This window comes from Cetorhinus maximus, chromosome 3 (assembly GCF_964194155.1).
Source record: "Cetorhinus maximus chromosome 3, sCetMax3.hap1.1, whole genome shotgun sequence".
Lineage (NCBI taxonomy): Eukaryota > Metazoa > Chordata > Chondrichthyes > Lamniformes > Cetorhinidae > Cetorhinus > Cetorhinus maximus.
In genome coordinates, this window is record NC_135881.1 from 186,345,797 (window position 1) to 186,367,920 (window position 22,124).

The 22,124-nt window shown below is 41.2% G+C and overlaps 1 protein-coding gene across 2 annotated transcripts in view; it reads left to right on the plus strand.

Annotated features, from left to right (window-relative positions):
* The first annotated feature begins 7,498 nt into the window (after positions 1 to 7,498).
* The window catches only part of ahrra (aryl-hydrocarbon receptor repressor a), a 210,339-nt gene continuing 195,713 nt past the window's right edge, over positions 7,499 to 22,124 (plus strand). The window contains exon 1 of one of the 2 annotated variants that reach the window (XM_078539415.1): positions 7,499 to 7,614. In XM_078539415.1, the coding sequence (XP_078395541.1) occupies positions 7,553 to 7,614 (62 nt within the window). In that variant the 5' untranslated portion in view covers positions 7,499 to 7,552. The remainder of the gene's footprint in view (positions 7,615 to 22,124) is intronic. The other variant, XM_078539416.1, reaches the window with a different exon arrangement.

The following is a 22,124-nucleotide window of genomic DNA, read 5'->3' on the forward strand; positions in this document are numbered from 1 at the left end:
ACAGTTAATTTTAGAAGTTACACTTTTATTACTCCAACTTACTGGATTCCATTTTGGATAAAAAACACAATTTTTTAAAAAACCCTCTTCTCACCATTGTGATTGAGTCAGATACAGCCTCTCCAACTCTCCCTACTCCGCTTGAAACAGACTAAATTGGGCCAATCAAGAGACGAGAGGTATGAATTTGACAAGCGCCAATCACGGGACCAATAGCCCAAGCGTGTTCCAGGTGTAATGAGGGCTGATCCTCCAATTCATTTATTGTCAGCCTTAAGTACAACCACCTCCATCAGCTGGCTGTGTTTGTCATACTTAATAATGATAAATACCCCTTCATATTCCCCTGATGTCAACCCCTTCATATTCCCCAGGTCTTTCCTCAGTGGTCCTATTTATTGCCGATATATAATGTAAAACGCAAGATTCTTGTGCCAGGCCCGGTAATGGTCCTAATCTGAGCATTAAGTCACAACCTTTTCTACAATTGGAAGCCTAAAGCTGCAAATAATAGCTCAACTCGTGGCCTGTTCAGTGCAGATTTGTATCCCGTGCCCTATTCTATACAGCCCAGAATCCCATTCACATTTGTTTTTTAACTGTTCTTGGAATGTGGGTGTCACTGGCACTTACCAAATTCAAAACTCTCCCTCAGCCCTGATTGGCCCAATCTAGTCTGTTTCAAGGGCAGCAGAGAGCTGGAGCAGCTCTTGGTGTCTGTATCTGAATCACAATGATGAGTAGGGGATGTATTTTTATGAGTGGTTTCAGCACTAATCCTTGTGGGACCCCATTTTCCACCATTCTGAATAACCTTCTACCTCCTACTCTGCTTGCTGTCTTGCAGCTAGCTAGCTATCTATTCTGTTACTTGTCCCCTAACACAGGTTGTACTGATGTTAGTCAAAAGTCTTTATGTGGCATCTTATTAAAGGTGCTTTTGAAATCTATATAAATAACATCTACTAAATCACTCTTGTGTTTTGTTACCATTTCAAAGAATTCAATTAGTTCCCCCATTGAAATCTATACTAAATACTCATTATGCTTTTATTCTAAATGTTTTTTTCTGTTTTTTCAGTAGGGATTCCATTGTTTTTCTTGTCACCAATGTTAAACTAATTGGTCTGTAGTTCCATGGTAAACTCTATCTCCCTTAATGTTATCTGTCTGCCAGCCCCCTGTTATTGCATCTTTTTCTAATGAATCATTAAACATGTGTAATAGCACCTCTGCTGTCTCTTCTCTAGATTATTTAAAATGTGTGGCTGTAATCTGTCTGGATCAGGGGTTTGATCCTATAGGAATTTGATTAGTTTATTTAATATCTTATTATAAATGTGGTTGTATCATTTCTAATCATGTTCTGATGTCATGTCCACATGATCTGTTGCCCCAGTAACTGCTGAAGTAACTTGGTACAGAACATGGAAGTAGAGTTCCCATAATCTTGCTTTTCTCTTCCTCCTTCAATAACCTTCCAAAGCTTACTTACATCAGAAATTGTCCCTTTCAGTTGGAAAATTGCACAATTAGAAAGGCGAGAGAGAAAAGCCAGGAAAGTATTGACCTAACATCAACAGTCTAATGTCTGTTGTAGGAAAGTTATTGGAATATATAGTTAAGGACAGTGACTGTGCATTTTGAGCTGATTAGAAGGAGGCTATATAGTCCTATAACAAACAGGTAGGACATGTCCAATTAATGTGATTGAAAAAGTGGTAGACAGGGGAGTGTCTATGAAAATAGTTTATATCAACTTTCAGAAGGCATTTCACAAGAGACTGCTAACTAAATCTAAAGCTCATGAAATTGAAGGCAAATGATTGACCTGATTTAGGAAATTGTTTAGGCAGTAGAAGAGTAGGGATAATAGGTGTGTACTTGATTAAGAACAAATAGAAGAAGGAGGAGGCCATTCAGCCCCTTGTGCCTGCTCCACCATTCAAAAGATCATGGCGGATCTGACTGTGGTCTCAACTCCACTTTTCTACCTGCTCCCATAACTCTTGACTCTCTTGTAGGTCAAAAGTCTGTCTAACTTGGCCTTGAATATATTCAATGACCCAGCCTCCACAGCTCTCTGCAGTGGAGAATTCCTAGAAGGAAGTGATCAGAATCTTTGCTAGCGCCTCAACTAGTCACTAGATAACTCAACAGAGAGTCGTACATCCAAATTTGCAAATGTCACAAAGATTAATGGTGTAGGTGGGAGCATAAAATTACAAAGAGCTATTGATAGATTAAGTAAGTTGGCAGAACTGGGACAGATGGATTTCAATGCAGGTAATTATAAAGTCATCCACTTAGAATCAAAAATGTTTGAGTATTTGGGTATTATCTAAACAATGAAAAAAAACGGTGGAGGTCCAAAGAGATTTAGTGATCTCTATACATCACTAAGATGTAATAGGTACAATAGGTACAGGTTCAGGTTCAAAAAGGAATAGATGCTTATTCAATTATCGATTTTTCTCATGGACAGGAGGGGGTTTAAATCAAACAGCCCTGATTTCTCCTCTCACCACCCATCTGTAAACAGAAAGGTGTTTTGATCTTGATTTTCCCCTTCATAAGTGGTGACGCATTTCCCAACTGTTCAGTTTTGGAGTGATCCAATTTCTACTAAAAACCCCGCAGCAAACTCATGATAGGATGAGCTCAAAGAGTTAGTTTATTTGCACACACTCAAAACATTGGGGCGGGTGGTGCTATGTAGCCCTCTGTGCATTCATACAGTGAAGAGGGAGAAAGAAAAAAAAGATTTGCAGAGCAAAGACCACAGAGAAAAGAATTATTGTTTTACGTGTGTCCAGAATCAAAGATCTAATGGTGTATTCCTTCACAGAGGTCGGCAGGCTGAAAACTGATGCTGGATCCTTCACTTTTCCAGAAGAGATGACTTCCATGATGAGATAGGCATGCAGAGATGAATCAGCCTTGTAGGCGATGGTACAAAAGGTCTAGTAGTTCCAGTAGAAACAGTGTAGATGGGACCAGGCATTCAAACCTGGACAGAGCCCCTTTTCTGTGCTGCTGCAGCTTGGTAGATGAAAAGATGGCTGACTGAGCTTTGTAGCTCCACAAGACAATATTACAGGTTTCACCAGCTAGGGGCTCATGTCACATGATCCCACGTCTCCACTTTGGCTTTGACAAAGAGTGTATATCCCTTTGTCTGGGTTCCTAAGATTGTTAATGTTCCAACCATTAAGTCTAAATGGGAGGTTGCAGGGTCCTTTGTCCTGATGGATGAATCAGCTCTGGTTGGCCAGGCCTGGCTTATGAAATGCAAATACCCTTTGTATAATTCCCTTTGAATTTGGTCTCTGCAGCCCACAGAGGTTGTTAGCATCTTTTCAGAGATAACGAGGCACATGTTTCTGCAATACTGCCAAATAGCTCTTATTTTTTCAAAAGTCGCAGCCAAAAAGATACAGAACCAAAGGCAGGTGGATGATATTAAGGTACAGTTAAGCCTTGATCTCACTAAATAGTGTAACAGGCTCAAGGGACTGAACAACCTACTCCTGTTCCTATGGTAGAAGTAACAGGGGCTGGGTGGTGCTAGTGAAATAAGTATGGTAAGTTACATCAATCCTAATGACGCTGTAAAGCAAAAGGTTGGCACTGTGCAGGAGAGACCTGGCTGTGATATTCCTCTGGATTTTCCCTTTCTCTTCTCTCACTTCTGACCATGTTTGTGAAAAGACATATTGGAAATTATCAGTCTGTATCTGCATCCCTTTTCACTTGTGTTCTAGCAGGTTAACTCTCAGATGGTGGGCCACTGCATCATCCATAAAAAAATATATAATTTGGTAACCAAACATTTTTACAGGTAGAAATCAGGCACCAACACAACAGAGGAATGCAAACCACTACCAGTGCCACTCAGTAAAGCTCACACACCACCATGATGTACTGAGTATATTGTGGCAAGTTTACAATTAATGTAAGACATGGAAGCAGAAGTAAACTATTCAGCCCCTTGTACCTGTTCTGCCATTCAATTAGGACACGGTTGATATTGACTTTAACTCTATCTATCTCCTTTGGTTCAGTGTCAGCTTTTTTACTTTAAATAAAACTGCAGGTATGGAATAAGGAGGCATTGACTCAAACTCACAAATGGCAATTTGTCAGGAAATTCTAACTCACACAGAGCAATCGACATGTGAAATTAACTTCCAGATAGTGTAGTGGAAGCAAAAACCCTGGAATTATTTAGAAACAACCCAATGTTGTAATCTTAGCATCACTCTCTGAATAGATGGAAAAGATGAGTTAAATGGTGCGTCTCATCCATAATTATCTCGTGGGACTGATACAGAGCACATAGATCGCAGATTCAACCTCTGGTTTGTACTCAAAGCTTAGATGAATGGGAATTACAATTGACTTTGGGAAGGGAACATGTTAGCCAGATTATTGTAACCAAAGAAAAATGACAAAATAGTTTACATAACTATTCATCTTAATTAGAACCTGCCCCAAATTGTTTTGGAATTGCACTAAGGGATATGCCCAGTAGAGGGTGGTATTCTCCAGTTTCCCCTATAAGGAACATGAGGGCTCTGACTTAATTGCATCAAGAAACCAGCTTCAATCAATCAGGTATTAGAAATAGAAAATTTTAGTTGCTTTTCCATTTTCCCTGTGACTTCATTCTTTTTTTTAAAAAAAGGTTATTTAATGTGAATGGTTCTTGAACTTTTTGCCCAATTTTAAACACTTTCACTTGCTGTGTTGAATGTGACCAGATAGATTGTTGATTCTCTGCAGCAGTAATGCTTAATCAAAAATGACTTGCATTTATATAGTGCCTTTAACACAGTAAAAACATACCAAGGCACCTCAAAGGATTGTAACCAGACAACATTTGATGCTGAGCCACATAAGGTATTAGGACAGGCAGTCAAAAGCTTGATCAGTGAGGTAGGTTTTAGGAATCAACTTGAAAGGACAAAGGTAGGTGGGTAGTTTGAGGGAAAGTCCAGTGATTAGGGCTGTGATGAGTGAAGTTCAATAGTGCAGCAATTCAAATCGAGCATGCACAACAGGCCAGAATAGGAGGAGCACAGATTCTGGTGGGTTGGGGAGGTTACAAATGGGGAGAAGTAAGGCCATGGGGTTGGAGGTGGGGGAATTGGACATACAGGTGGGAATTTTAAAATTGATATGATGCCAGATTTGGAATTAATGTAGGTCAGCGATCACAGGGGTAATGGGTGAACAGTACTCGGTGTGAGTTAGGATATGGACATCAGAGTTTGGGTTAAGCTCAAGCTTACAGAGGATAGAAGCTGGCCAGGGGATGACTGGCATTGTGCAGCTTGGAGGTAACAAAGTTGTGAATGAAGGTTTCAGCAGCAGAGTTGAGGCAGGGGTGGAAGTTGGCAGTCTTGGTGAAAGAATGAATATGGAGTCAGAAGTTCAGTTCTGGGTTAAGAGGAAAGGCTGGACAAACTTGGCTTGTTTCCACTGGAGTTTAGAAGAGTGAGGGGTGAATTGATTGAAGTGTATAAGATTTTAACAAGGTGGACATGGAAAGGATGTTTCCTCTTGTGGGTGAGTCCTGAACTAGGGGGCACTGTTTTAAAATTAGGTGTCACTTTTTAGGACAGAGATGATAATTTATTTCTGAGGGTTGTGGGACTTTGGAACTCTCGGCTTCAGAAGGGGGCTTCATTGAATATTTTTAAGGCGGAGGTAAATAGCTTCATGTTAGGCAAGGGAATCAAAGATTATCGGGGATAGATGAGAATGTGGAATTCGAAACACAAACAGATCAGCCATGATTTTATCAAATGGTGGAGCAGGCGCGAGGGGCCGAATAGCCTACTTCTGCTCATATTTTGCAAGTCGTATGTTCGTAAGTAGGGGGCTGAGGTTGCAAACAGTCCAGTTTAACCTCCGATTGTGGTTAGAGGGAGAGGGACGGCAATAATGATTGTGGACCGAGTTTGTGAGAATGGACTGAATACAACGGCTTCCAACTTTCCAATATTTAATTGGAGGAAATTTCTGCTCATCCAATACTGGATGTTGGACAAGCAGTGTGACAAATCAGAGTAGGTGGGTGAGGTAGAGCTGCTCAGCAATCAACTAATCAGCAAAAGCCAGATAACTGCAGCAAAAAGAAAATTCCAAATCATTTTGCATAAAACAGAAATTATTACAAACTTTACTAATTCGGACGTTCAATCTGGATGTGGTATAAATCCAAGAAAACATGTCATGGCAGCTTTCACCTGATTGTCACTTTAATGCGGATTGTTGAGTGTTCAAGGGATTATCAGTCAATGACGTTAATGTGGTGAATATTCCCAAAAGTAGGGTTATAGTAACCATTATGCGTTAACCATATGACTTGCCGGGTCTGTAAGGAATTTTACAGGTCTTTTTCCTTTAATAATTCTATGTCTAGCCATTTCACGAGTAACCTTGATTAACCAATTAATACCACTGCAGTACAGACCGCCTTTCCACCCTACCACAATAAAACTCCACGAATAAAGCTGTGAACTTTCCCTTTTAATTAGAAAGACGTACGAGTAATTGGCATCGATCCAAACCCGGAGCCGAAAACCATCAAATAACATTAGAAATGTTCAAATGTGCAAGTCTGCGGAGACAGCAAGAGATAAACCGGGTGTATAGTTGTTGTCTAATTGTTTCAATGTTTTGGTGTGTTCGGCCCCAGTGCTGTGTGTGTGTGCGCGCTGATGAGTGAGTTTGAGGGCTCTCTCTCCACTCACGACTCTGGTTAGTGTTTTGGATGACATTGCGTGCAAAGCTTCTGATGACATTGAAAGGGATCCGGCACCTGAAATATAAGGAAGTGAGCATTGCTTGGTTGGGTTATTTAGTGCGGCAAAACCATCACTCGGGGCTACATATTCCAATCTAATGATGATCAGCACCAACTTTTAGACCCATGTTGGCGGATTGTTTCTGTATGTATGCGTTTAGTGTCAACTGGTGAGCGAGAGGTGGCATTGTGACAGCAACCCGTACTGTCCCTGTGTTGTGCAGTATATTCACAGCTCGAAGCTCCGCCAAAGGTCGCGCGTTGGGACAGGTATGTCGATTACACCCAGGAGATGGTCAGTTTCAGAGTCGGGGGAAATAGATACTAGCAGCAACTTACAGGTAAAACCAGGAATTCTGTGTTAATGCTGCGAGAATGTGACATGTATGTAATATGGGTTTTATAACCAACTCTTTATCATAGATAAGATATACATAGGATTGAATAGAGATTGGCTGTTGCCCTGGACAACTCATAGACTCGATTCAGGCTAGATAGTATTAACTTTCTCTTTTAAAGCAACAATGAAAAGTTTAAAAGGTTTATTTATACTTCCTATCATGTTGCTAACCTGACGTGGAGACTAAAGGAAGGAACAATTAGTTTGATGTGACACTAATGCCGTACATGCATCAGTTAGAGAACAATATAATAAAGGGTTGCGATGGCACAGAGTGAAGTGGACTGAACTCGAGTGACTAAAGTAGCACCTGTAACTGTTGGCAGGTCTCAAAAGCCATGATTCCGCTCGGCGAGTGTATGTATGCGGGCAGAAAACGGAGGAAACCAATTCAGAAACAGTGAGTACAGCATCAGCAACCGGATGGACAGCTGTAAAATGTCTAATTTTGTTGCCTTTTGTTAAAATAAACACACAGTTGGTGCCAGGTGCTTGGGGCAGCGATTGTTTGAACATGATTGCGCCGGTCCCTTGCTGGTCTTTAACAACAGAGTCCACTGTGTGCATATATTTTATTTTATTTTTTAAAAACTGCCCATCAAATCTTGGTGAGATCAGAACTGTGCCAAATAAGAAAAGAATGTTTATTGTAAAGGGTCAGGAATTTTTTTTTTTTAGCATTTTCATGGTTAAAATAACAAGATAGACAAAACTGAAAGACATTTCAAATTGTCGATTAGTTTCAGCTATACATAAAAAAGAATCATGGCAAACAATGATTCGTGTTTCATTATTAAGTATAGGTGTTAATTATTGAGCATATTGATCTAAAGAACATTAAATATTTAAATACATCCAATTATAAAACTGGTGTATATTTCAGTATTTACATATTCCAGTATTAATCACAGTATGTTGCATACTTTTGGTATGTAGTTTTAATATTACTTAATTACTGAACCAAATGCTTGTATACAGGCGCATTGTAAACTGCAGTTTAGTGAGATTTTGAAATTAAAAGTTTCCAATTTTTCACAAGCAACAAGGTGCACATTTGTGAAAACAGCCCATAATAATGTGACAGTTTCTATTCCTGTTTTCTCTTCTAAATGAGTTTTCTCCAGCAGCTGATTATTAGATGAGCACATTATCACTTCTCTTTCAATACTTGCAGTGGTTACAATCACATCAGTTTGGAGGTCTGAATTATAAAATATATATTCACGTGATTGACTTTAATTGGATTATAAATGCTTCTTTAATACACTTTCTGCTCAATGCCTGTTTGCAACAAATTCAACCCATGATACTGCTGTTTATTTTTAATCTGAGATTGTTGTTGTGTGCTTCATGTCCTTTTTGATTATAAACCTCCAATTAAATTTTAAGCACAAGGGCGTTGTGTGGTATTAGTTTAATTTTGGTTGTATAGCTGCTGTTTTCTTTCACAAAATCAGTAAAACATCGAGCTTATGCTAGGATCCAGTGATGTGAACTTGAAATACACATAACAGACTTAAACAGAAAATCATTTTGACAAATCAGCCCAGCTTCAATGCAAACCTAAGCCCAGAAGCAGCAACATCGGATATGGAGTTCAGTGATGCAGACGGAGTTTCTTCTATGGATTAATGAGCTCTCATATTAACGTAATCCAGAACAGAGTTCATTTAGGTCCATTGCCTGTTTTGCAGCATGCCTGATTTAACTCCTTATTGAGCACAAGAGAGGAATCAATTGTCACTTTAATCACCTGACATTAACAAAACAGTAATAACCTCCAAAATGGGATCAACAACCTTATCCCATCCAGTTAACACAAACAAAGAGGTGGGAGATATTTTGAAAGGGGGCTAGCACTGGCTGCCCAGAGCCTTGTCTTTGCCAGTGGGCGTCTTCCTAATATGTGCTTGCAACCCAATCACCAAGTCCAGTTCACCCATCACCCCTGTCCACACTGTAAATGATTGGCTTCTGTAGCCACTAATTCTGAGAAATTGGGCAGAATTTGAAATCAACATTGGTCTTCAAGGCCTTAAGTTTCCCATCAGGTGGGGTTAGATTAAAATTCACCTTGGAATGGGTTGGTGAGGACATACGAACATATGAATATGAATTAGGGGCAGGAATAGATCATTTGGCCCCTTGAACCTGCTCTGCCATTCAATAAGATCATGGCCGATCTGATTGTGGCCTCAACTCCACATTCTGCCTACCCCCATTAACTTTTGACTCCCTTGTTAGTCAAGAATCCATCTACGTCTGCCTTAAAAATATTCATGAGGTGTCAGCTGTGGCTCAGTTCATAGCACCCTCGCCTTTGAATCAGAGGGTTGTGGGTTCATGTCCCACTCCTGGAAAAACCAAGAACTGTGATTGTACTCGAAAGAGTTGCAATCTGTGACTGTTGATAACTCGAAAGAGTTTAAAAATATTCATTGACCCTACAACCACTGCTCTCTGGGGAAGAGAGTTCCAAAGATTCACCGCCCTCTGAGAAAAAAATTCTTCTCATCTCCACCTTAAATAGGAGACCCCTTATTTTTAAACTGTGTCCCCTAAATCAATGAGAGTCTGTTTGAGCCTCATTTAAAATACTCGACCGTGTTTTCATTGCCTTCCATAGCATTGCTCCTTCCTAGGGCTGTGAGCATCTCCAGCCCTGCAACCCTCCCCTTTGCATTCCTCCAGTTCTGGCTTCTTGCACATCCCTGATTTTCGATGATCCACCATTGGTCATCTGTCCAAATATCTCCTTATATGGCTCAGTGTTGAATTTACAATCCTGTGAGCTGCCTTGAATGTCTTACTACATTTATAGAGCACAAGACAGACCATATGGCCTGTCGAGCCTGTCCCGCCATTCAATACAATCATGGTGATCTTGAGCTTCAACCCCGCTTCCCTGCTGGCTCCCCATATCTCTTGATTTCCTGAGGGATCAACAATCTGCCTATCCCTATCTTCAATATAGTTGTGGGTGCTCCACCACTGACCCTTTGGGGCAGAGAATTCCAAATCCTCTGAGTGAAGAAATTTCTCCTCACCTCAGTCCTAAGTGATGGGTCCCCTTATCCTGAAATTCGATTTCCCCAGCCAGGGAAAACAACCTCATAGTGTCCACCCTGTCAAGCCCCTTCAGAATCTTGAAGGGGGAGACAGTGGTGTAGTGGTAATATCACTCGATTAGTAATCCAGAGGCCCAGATTAATGCTTTTGGGGGCCTGGGTTCAATTCCCACCCTGGCAACTGGAGTTAAAAGCTAGTTTCAGTAGTAGTCACCAGGAAACCATTGTCAATTGTTGTAAAAACCCATCTGGTTTACTAATGTCCCTTGGGGGAGGAAATCTGCCGTCCTTACCTGGCCTGGCCTACATGTAACTCCAGACCTGCAACAATGTGCAGACACGATGGGCCGTTAAAATTCTGTGAATGTGGCTGACTCTACAAGGCACCAAGTTCAAGCTAGCCTTGCCAGCGAGTTAAAATATTTTTAAAAAATGCATGTTGTTGATAAGGGAGATCTCCAGCTTGAGTTCTATTGGGATGCATGTTTCGTGTCCTGCAGCCAGCCCCTTGATAATGAGGCATTGGGTAATCGGTCAAAACTCAAAAGTGGCCTCAGAGTGAGGTGGGTGTGAAATTGGGTGGAGTTCGACTGAAACTTTCGCTGGAATGGGCTGTTGTACGTGTGCAGTCGATGCATCACACATCTCTTCCAACATATCCTTCACACACTTTCAACACATCTCTCCCCTCATTTTTAGGAGGGGGATTGTTTTTTTTTAAAAATCCTGAGTGTAAATCTGGCATTGGAATTGGCCACTTCTTTACAGGAGCATTTCACCTCAATGAAGCGTTTCGCTTCATGTAAATGAATGGCGGAATGTAAAGCAGGAGACAGAGGCCAACCCGGCCATCTCCACCCACCTCCTCCTCGCCCCCCATTCTTACCAGGGCGGGCTCCGTTGAAATCAGGGCTTTAAGTCTTTGCTCGGGATCTTTTGAGGTGTTATTGACCATTTGTCCTGGGTGGAGAAGCCTCCGCATTCACCTCCTTGTGTTTTCCTTTGGGAATACAAGGAAATGAGTGCCGAAGGTGAGGGGTAGAAAATGGATTATTGTGATTTGACACCGATTGGTTGGGAAAAATCCTTTATTGAATTCAACCAAGTCTCCACATACGCAATGTTTAAGCAATAATGTTACAAATTCGAAAACAATAACACCCGTCTTTTGCTTGGGATAGAGGTCGTAACCTTAGGATGGTTGCTTGACTTTCACTCTCTCTCTCTCTCTCCCTTCACGTCCCCTTTTAGAAATTCAAGTTTTAAACCAAAATTCTTTATAGGCTTCTCACGCAAGTTCTCTTGTTATCTGGATTTGATATTCTCATTCCTTGACCCCCACCCGCCCCCCTAATCAGAAATGTTCAGGGCCTGTACGTACTCACTATCTTGACAACTCCGCACATTTTCAACTTTTTATCTTGCTTGGAAGTCTGCAATGTTTAGCACGTTTCAGCATCATCTTCCTCAGCTTGGTCCTTCTGCACGGCTATTAACTTGGCGATTTGTCTTTAGCCACTATCCTATGATTCCGAGCAACCCGATATTTACCAGAATGTGCAGTTCATACATTATGATGCTCATTCCTAAACATGAGTAGTTTAGGCGTCTTAACATTTATAAACCGTATAATCTAAATGAGATTTATATCCTTTAAAAGGCATAACCTTACAGGGGGATTGGGAACAAGTATTCGGCCCCCTCCATTGAACTGTGTGTATGTATGCGTGTTTTACAGCTGCTCACCCAGTGTGATTTGAAAAGTATTAACAACTTGTGTTTCTGAAGAGCTTTGTTCTACCTATAAAGACACTGTTGACTGATTTGTTATGTACATTGAACTGTGCACAGTTATAAAGTAGCCTATAAAACTCTGCCGTCAGAAATCTGAAGCAGCATTGAAATAGATATGTGCAACATTTAGCACAACACATTTTGTGATTTCCCGCCTCCCCTGGTGACCCATTCAACTCATTAGAGAATTACTTTTGCATTTGAATGTGTCAGGAGTGGAACCTCTCTCAGCAGGAGTGTGTGATTTTTACATACACTTAAATGAATGGAAAATCCTTGGCTGTAGCATGCTTGTGCGTGCAAAATCTGAAGCTGCATTCTTGGTGTGGGAGTCTCTGCACTGGGAGCACACATTAAAGAAACTGGCTGCGTTTTCTGAGCACACGCTCTCAAAGTCTGACAGGCATTGGTACCAGCTGTGCAATATTTAGTTAAAATCCAAATTTACTGGGTAATTCTGTTGTTCGGCTAGAGAATGAAAGGTGTCAGCATTGCCTCAGTGGATAGCCCTCCCATCTGAGTCAGTAGCCCTTGGTTAACGTTCCACTCCAGAGACTGGAGCACAAAATTTACATTGCTCCAGTGCAGTACTGAGAGCGTGCTGCACTGTTGGCGGTGCTGGTACTTGGGTGAGACACTAAAGTGAGGCCTGTTCTGCCCTCACAGGTAGATATTACAGATTCCATGACACAATTTCAAAGAGAGGCCAGGGAGCTCTCTTTTGGTGTCCTGGCCAATATTTATCCCTCAGCCAACATAACGAAAATTAAAACTGGTAGATTTAGAGGCAGGAAAATAAGTGTTTTTTTGGTTTAGCACCTGAAAAACAATTGTGAGACCAAAAGAAAAGTGTGCGCTTATCCTTCTCCCCATTCTATGCCCGAGTAACATAGCACTAGCATTCCCTCTATAAATTTTCTGGTGGCTGGACCTGACTAGTCTGAAGAAGGCCCAGCAATCCAGATATAAATGAATGTCAGATGGTTCTGTACTCCAATTTCCTGTAATTATGTCAGACATATCAGCATTCCCGCACCCATATTTCACTATTAGAATTTCTTTTAGGATCACTGGTGGGCTCTTGCTTTGTGGGGAATCATTTTCAATTGACGAACATGACTGTTGATAAAGACCAAAATGCTCACAAGCAAATATCAGAGACCTGACATGATTTAGAATGTCATCATACAAATGGACAATGAGCTGTAATGTGTGGAGATGATTGTAGAGACAGCTTCAACCAACCGATGAATCAAAAATATTACTACCATCGAGCTATGGTTCATGGCGACTCTGAGGCTTCACATGACTCTGTAGATTGGGTAGGCCCACAGGTAGTAGCCACACCCATATGAAAGCCCATCAAACAAACCGAAAGGGGGGAAAACTCCAAGCCGGCAGCCATTTTGAGATGGCTGTGTTGTGGCACAAAAACCCAGTAGAGATGCCAATACTGTTCAGCAGGGGGTGCAGAATGCTTCTAGAATGGCAAAACTGGACATTTCAAGTATTTCTGCAAATCCATAAATTTTAATCGAAGTCGCAGTCCAGCAAATATTTATGAACCACATTCCTTCCAAGAAATGCAAAGTCCACAAAACTGACCCTACAGAATTCCTAGGGAAAGTAGATGGTCTTAATCCAGACTACTGGTTAGTTACAGCCCAAGTTCAAGGCTTCAATACTTCTTTTAAAATTGATACTGGGGCTTCTGTTAACATATTAGCAGATGACCTCAACTGGCTTCAGCTGATGACCCTTTGTCCATCTGACATCATGTTTAAAAAGTCCAGGTGGCACTGACCTTCTAATAAAAGACAAGATTATTGCTCTTCTTAGCTACAAGGGGCAACAGATCATTGATTCTTTCTATGTTATTCACAATCAAGGTACATCCTTATTGAATAGTGATTTTGGCATACTTCTAGGAATCCTAGAAAAACCAGATGATGCTCATCATTTGAACAACGCAGTCCTTCATGTAACAATCTTCAACCTTTTATTTAGAAGCAGTGGAAATGCAGCCTGCAGAAGCTGAGGAAGTTTATATGCTCAGCAGTAATTTTTTTTTCATGGAGAGACCATCCACTAGACCCAGGGCAGACCAGGAAATTATGAATTTCTCAGTTCTTCACAATGTAAAGCCAGAGGTGGAGGATACCGAAGGCACTGCAATAGATGGTGACCATCACCATGAATACCTGCTAGACCTGAATTGGCTCTTCCTAGAGAGTGATGAGGAAGAATCTGTTGCTGTACTGTGTGATCTCTTGGAGTTTGAGGTCCTGGAGAATGATTCACCTTTCCCATTGTTAGACATCTTATGACATCTCTGCTGTCTTTTTAGAAGAGTTAGCTATGCTTTTAGTGGTTGAGCAGCATTCAAAGCTTGGTTCTGCTGAATCTACCGATGTATTGCCTACTTTATCTCCTGTTGCCTGAGTCCATAGAGGATTACACTGCTAGACAGCAGGTACCTTCCCAGGGTGGAAGTCAATTGCCAGAAATATTTCAATCTCAGCCAGAAGTCGTCTTCTCTTCAGAGCTGGTGGCCAGCACAGAAACTGGGGCAGAATCTTTAGCACTTCTGAAGCTACAGAATTCTGTACAGCAATCTTGCTCCAGGTTTGATTGTCTACAGGAAATTCCTCTCCTTACAGAAGATGAGGCTGTCTTGTCTCCACATCCTCGGCAGTTCTTCACATTGAAAAGCAACCTCATACAGAAAGAATTGCAGCCCTCTTACCACTGCCTACAGAAAGTAGATGGGTCCTGAAAAATCATTGGGAAATCATCTCTTCCTGACAATCTTGCAGGAAGTTGGTGGTTTTTTCCTTTGTCATCTAAGTTCATTGAAATCTCAGATCTTCAATGCCTTTTCAGTCTCTGATACAGCAGTGGATGGTGCAGCTGTTATAGCCTTCCCAAGAGTTGGAGACCATTCCCCTTCTGAAGCTTCTTCCCAGAGTCCTTTTGGGGGAGCAACAAATTCCTCAGTGTCCTGAGTTCTTCTCTTCTAGTCCCAGAAGGTCCAAAGATCAATCCTCTTCAGTCTTCTCTTTTGGATCAGTCTTTCATTGCAAAGCCTTCATTGTCATTGCAGTTCAGTCATTCTGAAACCTGCACTCAGCTTCCCAGCTATGCTGACAGCAATGCTGATAAAGTGTTGTCCTATTTTGCAGATGATGATGTCCTACCAAATGCAGAAGAAAGCTTTCATGTCTCCAAGACACCTTCCCTGAGGGCTGTGGAGATTGAATCCCCTGGGACTGTGACTTGGGGAGGGGAAGAGTAGGAGTTGGAGTTGAATACAATCAGTAGTTGTAAAAAGGGAGTTACAGAAATGTATTTTAAATGGTTAAAGATATAGTTTCATGTTTTAAAAATTTAGGATAGCATACTTGTGGGGCGGGGGAGGTGTTAGTATAGAGGGCTAACAGATGGGATATGCTAATATATGACAGTGTACCACTGACACTAGTCAGTCATGTGTTAGTCTCTCTCTCTCTCTCTCTCTCTCTTGGTTAGAATCATGCCTCTCTCTCTCTTGGTTAGAATCATGCCTAAGAGCTATGTGACTACTCTGTAACCTGTTTAGAAGTATTAATAAACAAATGTTAAGCAGATACCAGAGTATGTCTACAGACTGTCTAAGAACCAAGTCCCATGCCTAGAGTCCAAGACAGCAGGACCCAATCTCAGAACAGTAGCATTCTATCCTCTTGAGTCTGAATGTTGTCAGTTCAAGTCCCACTTGAGGACCAATTCAGGCTGACACTCGCAGTGCAGCACTGAATGGGCACAGCACTATCAGAGATGTTGGGCTGAATCTTACCTATGTTGGGCGTGCTGGGCGGGAGTGGGCAGGGGCGGCCAAGGAGCTGATCACCGCCCGTGATCGGCTGCGCGCCGCCATTTTACATGGGCGGGCCAATTAAGGCCCGCGCAGTGTAATGCGCGTTCCATAGCGCTCAGCGCTACCTGTGCAGGCGGGAGAGTGGGGGCCTGCACTCTTTCGCACATCCATCTCCAGCACGGAGCTGCCTCAGGGAGATTGAATGGGCAATAAAAGTTTGTAAAAATTTAAGTAAAAAATGATTTAAATGTGTCCCCTCGTGACAGTGTAACATGAGCTGAGACATGTTTGTCAAGTTCACCAAATTTATTTATTAATTTTCTAAAACCTTCAGGAAACCTCATCCCACCCGTGGATGAGGTTTCCTGGAAAATGTGAAGGCCGCTTGGGCTATTCGCCTGCTCGCCAACCTTAAGGTTGGACGGGCAGCGGTGTTAATGATAATGACCTTCTTAATGGCCTTAATAGGCCTTTGACAGTTCAGGCACGCAGCCGCCTCCACACGCCCACCGAACACAATATTGAAATGATGCGCGACGTCACCCGATGTCATCTCGCGTCATTTTACGCATCGGCCTGTCGGGCCCACCCCCACATGCCGACAGCAATATTCTGGCCGCTGTGTTTGGAATAAGACTTTAAAGTGAGGCTCCATCTATCCTCTCAAGTGGGTATAAAGGATCCTGTGCAATAAAAATGAGGAAAAGCAAGAGATTTGTCCACCAAGTCCTGGCTATCATTTATCCCTTAAGCAACATCACTTAAGATAGATTATCTGGTCATTATCTTATTACTGTTTTTGGGGCCTTCCTGTGTGCAAATTCCTTGCTGCATTTCCTACATTTCAGCAGTGTCTACATCCCAAAAAGTAAAAGTGCTTTGGAAGATCCTGAGTTTGTGCAAGTCCTTTTTTTAAATGAAAGCTTGCCTGTTTTGCTCGATGATTAACCGACTAACAAAATCTCACACATCAAAGTCACACTTTCCCAATGTCATCAACTGGTTCCTGATTGCGAAGAAAAATGGGTACTCTCCATTTTTAAGATTCATTTGGGTGGCTGTATTTAATGGATTGGATTCTTGCAATGGGTAATGAGTAGAGCAGAACTAAACGCTTGCTGCAACATCAATAGCTTGCATTTAGTTTTTTTGCACTCATGCGTATCCTGCATTGTTCAGCACTAATTGTTTTGCTCTTTCACTAGTTTCCCAGTTGTATTCAGATGTGGTTTGAAGGAATCTTTAAGCGACTTTGAACAGCAAACACTGGACTATATTAGAGAGGGAGACATTGGCAACAGTATCCCAACTTACCTTCAAACCATTAAAATGTTTCAGATTAATTTTAGTATCCACTTTCTTCTCTATCAATGTTTGTATAATCATTTTATTTAAACAGGGATTGTTAGGAGAAAACATTTATTAAGCACCTTTTCACATCTCAAATGTCTGAAAAATATTCAACAGGCAGGGTATGTGAGGTGTACTCACTATTAACCTCTTCACTGGATTAATTAGTTGATTTATATGATCATATTACTAGGGGAATTGGTTAGGTTAAAATCCCAAAGTTCCTCAGTAGACATGAGGTCTACTCAAATTGTCCCCCCAGCAGGATATCTCTCCCAATTGCAGCATACAACATGAGTACCAGCTCCTCATAATTTTCTCTTCTTTAATTGTAGTGAATGGTCCATCAGCATTGCATAAACTTGACTTGTATTATTCAAGTTTAGAAGGCTGAGGTCATCTAATTGAGGTGTTTAAAATTGTTAAGGGATTTGATAGGGTAGATACACAAACCATTTCCTCTGCTGGGGGGATCTGGAACAATGGGGCATAATCTTGAAATTAGAGCCAAGTTATTTTGGAACGAAAGAAGGAAGCACTTATTCATACAAAGTGCATTAGAAATCTCAGCTCAGTTCCCCAAAAGACTGCGGATTCTGGGTCAATTGACATTATTAGGGCTGACCAATTAGATTCCTGTAGGGTAAGGGTATCAGGATTATGGTGCAAAGTTGGGTAAATAGGTTCAAGCTTATATGGCTGAATGGTCAATTCCTGTTCCAATGTGCTCTACTTTGTCTTAATCTACTTGATTGAACATTAACATAACTAACACAAAATCTAAGCATCAGTGAGAAAGGATCTGATTTCACACATTGAAGTGTACGGAGACACTTGGATGGAACTGAACATACAAATCAATCCACCAGCATCAAAGGACCATGAAGGAAATGCAGGAGTGATTAACTGGGACGTAAGACTCTTAAGTATTTGGACCATTGGAACCCCAATAAATTGTTTTGAAATAATCTCAAACTCAATAACTAGAGGATTCAAAAGAGGAAAAATGAACAGTTTTGGTTTAATCAGTTTTCAAAAAGGGTGGTTACTGCTGGGAACAAGCTATACAGGAGATGATGAATGGTATTGGCTTATTCAAGAAGGCACTGGATAGTATTTTTGGTGAATGAAGGAATTGAGGGAATTTATTTGGAAAGAAAGAATAGGGAATGTAATGTGGCATTTTGTTTTAAACTTTGGGATTGACTGTAGACCACAATGATCCTGTACACTGTTTGTTTGGAATAATAGTGAATAATTGGCTTTTATTATGGACTGGCTTCTTGTGTAAATCTGATTTCAATCGACCAGCCATTGGCAATCATGCCTTCAGCTGTCTAATCCCTAACCTCTGGAATTCTCCCCCTTCGGCTCTCTTCCCCCTCCTTTAAGATGTTCCTTAAAACTTACCTCTTTTGGCCTATCTTTTGGTCACCTTTCCTTTTGTTTGTTTGTGTGGTTTGGTTTTAAATTTTGTGTGATAATGCTCCTGTGAAGTGCCCCTGGATGTTTGGCTACATTAAAGGCCTTATTTAAATGTAGGTTCTCGATTATGAATATGAGGGAGGGAAGATCCAGCCACTGATGCTTTTAACTTATTAAAAAGAATATAATGTATCTATCAAAAGTTTCTAGATAAATTTATATTAAATAACACTATTTGTTATACAATAGTTAGCCTCCTGTACGAGGAAACTGGTTGCTATTATTTCATGCCCTAATCATATCTTGAAACAAATGGACCTCATTGCCCAAGTTTTTGATCACTTCTCCTAATTTCTGCTATTTCTTGGCTTGAGGTGAATTTTATCATAGTCTTAAAACATAGGAGGAGACCAACGCAGGAAGAGACCATTCAGTCGATCATGCCTGAGCCGGCTCTTTGAAAAAGCTATCCAATTAGACCTATACCTTGCTCTTTGCCCATAACCCTGCCATTTTATGGGCTTTAATTGCAATAGGTAATGAGCATTGGATTTATTAAGTGTTTAATCCATAAAGTAGGCCTATGTTGCCTTGCCTGGCACAGAACTAGAGTTTGTTGATCATACACAAATCACGTGATCACTACATAATCATGGGTCACTGCACTCAAAGAAGTTTCAACATGCCTAGATGCCATGTAGATGTACTAACAGCCAATCAGATTCTTAGAATGAAACGCTCACTAAATGGTCACATGTTTACTTTTGGCTAATAAGATTGCTGGAAAGAGCACAGTCGATAAGCTGGCTGAAAAGCAACACCAGCTTTTTCCCTTCTGTTCCTTGAAGCTTTGTGAAGCACAGTGGGCAAGTTTCTAAGTTCTATATTTGCCCATATTATTCATCAACATAGAACAAAAGATATGAGTGTGAAGAAATCATAACATTTCCTCTTATATCACAGGCTTATCATTTTAAATTTGTTTCCCTCTTCCTTCTGGGTTTATTTAAATGCTATTCCATTTCTTTAAAAAAAAAAATGTTTTTGAATCTTTCCTCAATGCCTCAATTAATAAACACACTCACCAGTGGTGTAGTGCCAAAGGTGCAGGAGTTCTCAGAAAATGTTAGCCATATCATTTCTAAATTCACCATTACATTGTTTTCCTATGTATTAATCATTTGAGTCTCCAAACATCTGTAAAACTGTGCTTTTTAAGTGAAAAATATCAGAGCTGGTAGGAATTTTATTTCGAACCACGTGGTATTTTGAATTATTAGTCTTCGCCATAGCTAGAATTTCATTACGCAACAGTTTCACTACTTAATTCAAACCTATTAAAAACATGAATTATAGAAAACTTTATTTACTTCTGACTGGGAGATGGTATCTAGAGGGACCACTGCTTTTCTTCATTTATATTTATCAAAATTATATCATTAAAATCCTGGAACTCCCTTCCTAACAGCACTGTACCTACACCACATGGACTGCAACAGTTCAAGAAGGCAGTTCACCACCATCTTCTTAAAGGCAGTTAGGAATGAGCAATAAATGCTGGCCTAGCCAGCGACACACACATCCCATGAAGGAATTAAAAAAACCTTGACCTTGGTTTACAGTGCAAAATTTGAAAATTTGAAGATGATGCAAGACTTAGAAGTATTGTGAACTGTGAGGATGATAATGATAGACTTCAAGAGGATACGGACAGGTTGGTGGAATGGGCAGACATATGGCAGATGAAATTTAATGTACAGAATTGTGAAGTGATACATTTTGGTCAGAAGAATGAGGAGAGGTGACATAAAATAAAGGGTACAATTCTAAAGGAAATGCAGGAGCAGAGGGACCTGGGTGTATGCGTGCATAAAGCATTGAAGGTGGCAGGGCAGGTTGAGAACTCAGTCAATAAATTATGCTGAATCCTGGGCTTTATAAATAGGGGCACAGTACAAAATCAAGTACATTAGTTCAGCCTCAACGGAAATGATGTGAAGGTTTTAAAAAGGGTGCAGAAAAGATTTACGAGAATGGTTCCAAGCATGAGAGACTTCAGTTATGTGGTTAGATTGGTGAAGCTGGGGCTGTTCTCCTTGGAGAAGAGAAGGTTAAGGGGATTTGTTAGACATGTTCAAAATCATGAGGGGTCTGGATAGCGTAAATGGGGAGGAACTGTTCCCATTGGCAGAAGGTCGAGAACCCTAAGGTGATTAACAAAAGAACCAGAGGCAACATGAGGAAAAACCACTTTATGCAACAAGTGGTTTGGATCGGGAATGCACTGCTTGAGCTTGTGGCAGAGCTAGACTCGATTGCAGTTTTCAAAAGGAAACTGGATAATTATCTGAAGAGAGAAGATTTTACATGGCGGCAGGGAAAAGGTTGAAGAGTGGGACTATCTGAGAACTGGCACAATGTGCTGATGACCTCCTTCTGTGCTGTAACCCTTCTATGATTCTAGTATTGATACGTTCAAGGAACTTGATAAACACATGAGGAAGAAAGAAGCTGAAGTGTGATCGAGAAGGGTGGGAGGAGGCCTGTGTGGAACATAAACACCAACATAGATGGGGTGGGCTAAATGGCCTGTTCCTGTGCTGTAAATTCCATGTAAAGCTGTCAGCAGAGAATACGAATGCTATGCTGCATTTCACATCCTCGGGCCACCACAGCTAAGGAATTAATGGGAATCACTCTCTCTTCCCCCTCCTTACACTCTCTCTTCCCCCTCCTTACACTCTCTCTTCCCCCACCCCTCAGATTCCTTCTTTCACTTCCCCCACCCCTTAGACTCCCTCTCCCATATAGTCTCCAGACACACTCTCACTCAGATACTCAGGCTCATCTGGGCCCCGGAACTTACCTTCGCTAGGTAGAACCTGCCACTCTGGCTGCCTCATGCTCCGGGCCTTGGAACTTACCTTCAAAACTTACCTTCCCACTCTTTGCTGCTTGCCCAATCACAGGCTGGTTTATCTCTGCATTTGCCTGTGAGCCTATCAGCAGCAAATGCATAGAGGAACCAGCCTGTGATTGGATGAGCAGTTTTACAGCATTTTTTCAAATATAAGTCACTTGAATGTCCAACAAGTTTGGCAGGCCACATTGAGTTGGACAAGTCAGTTTTAAATAGAAGGTGCCAGAGCAGCACTCCGGCAGCACCACACCACTGCACTGCACAGTGTGAAGCTAAGTTATACAGGTCAATAGATACGGATTTAATCCTTTATCTGTGATGTTGCAATTGGCATTGTGGGCTGCTGGGCTAGAGAATGGTGAAATTAGACTGAGCTTTTGCTGCTTATTACTGTGGGAATAGTGGAGGTAATTCTAACTGAACTTGTCCTGCCAGGAAATTGATCAGGTTGGATGCAATCTCAATTTCATCTCCATCTCGTTTCATCATGTTTTCTC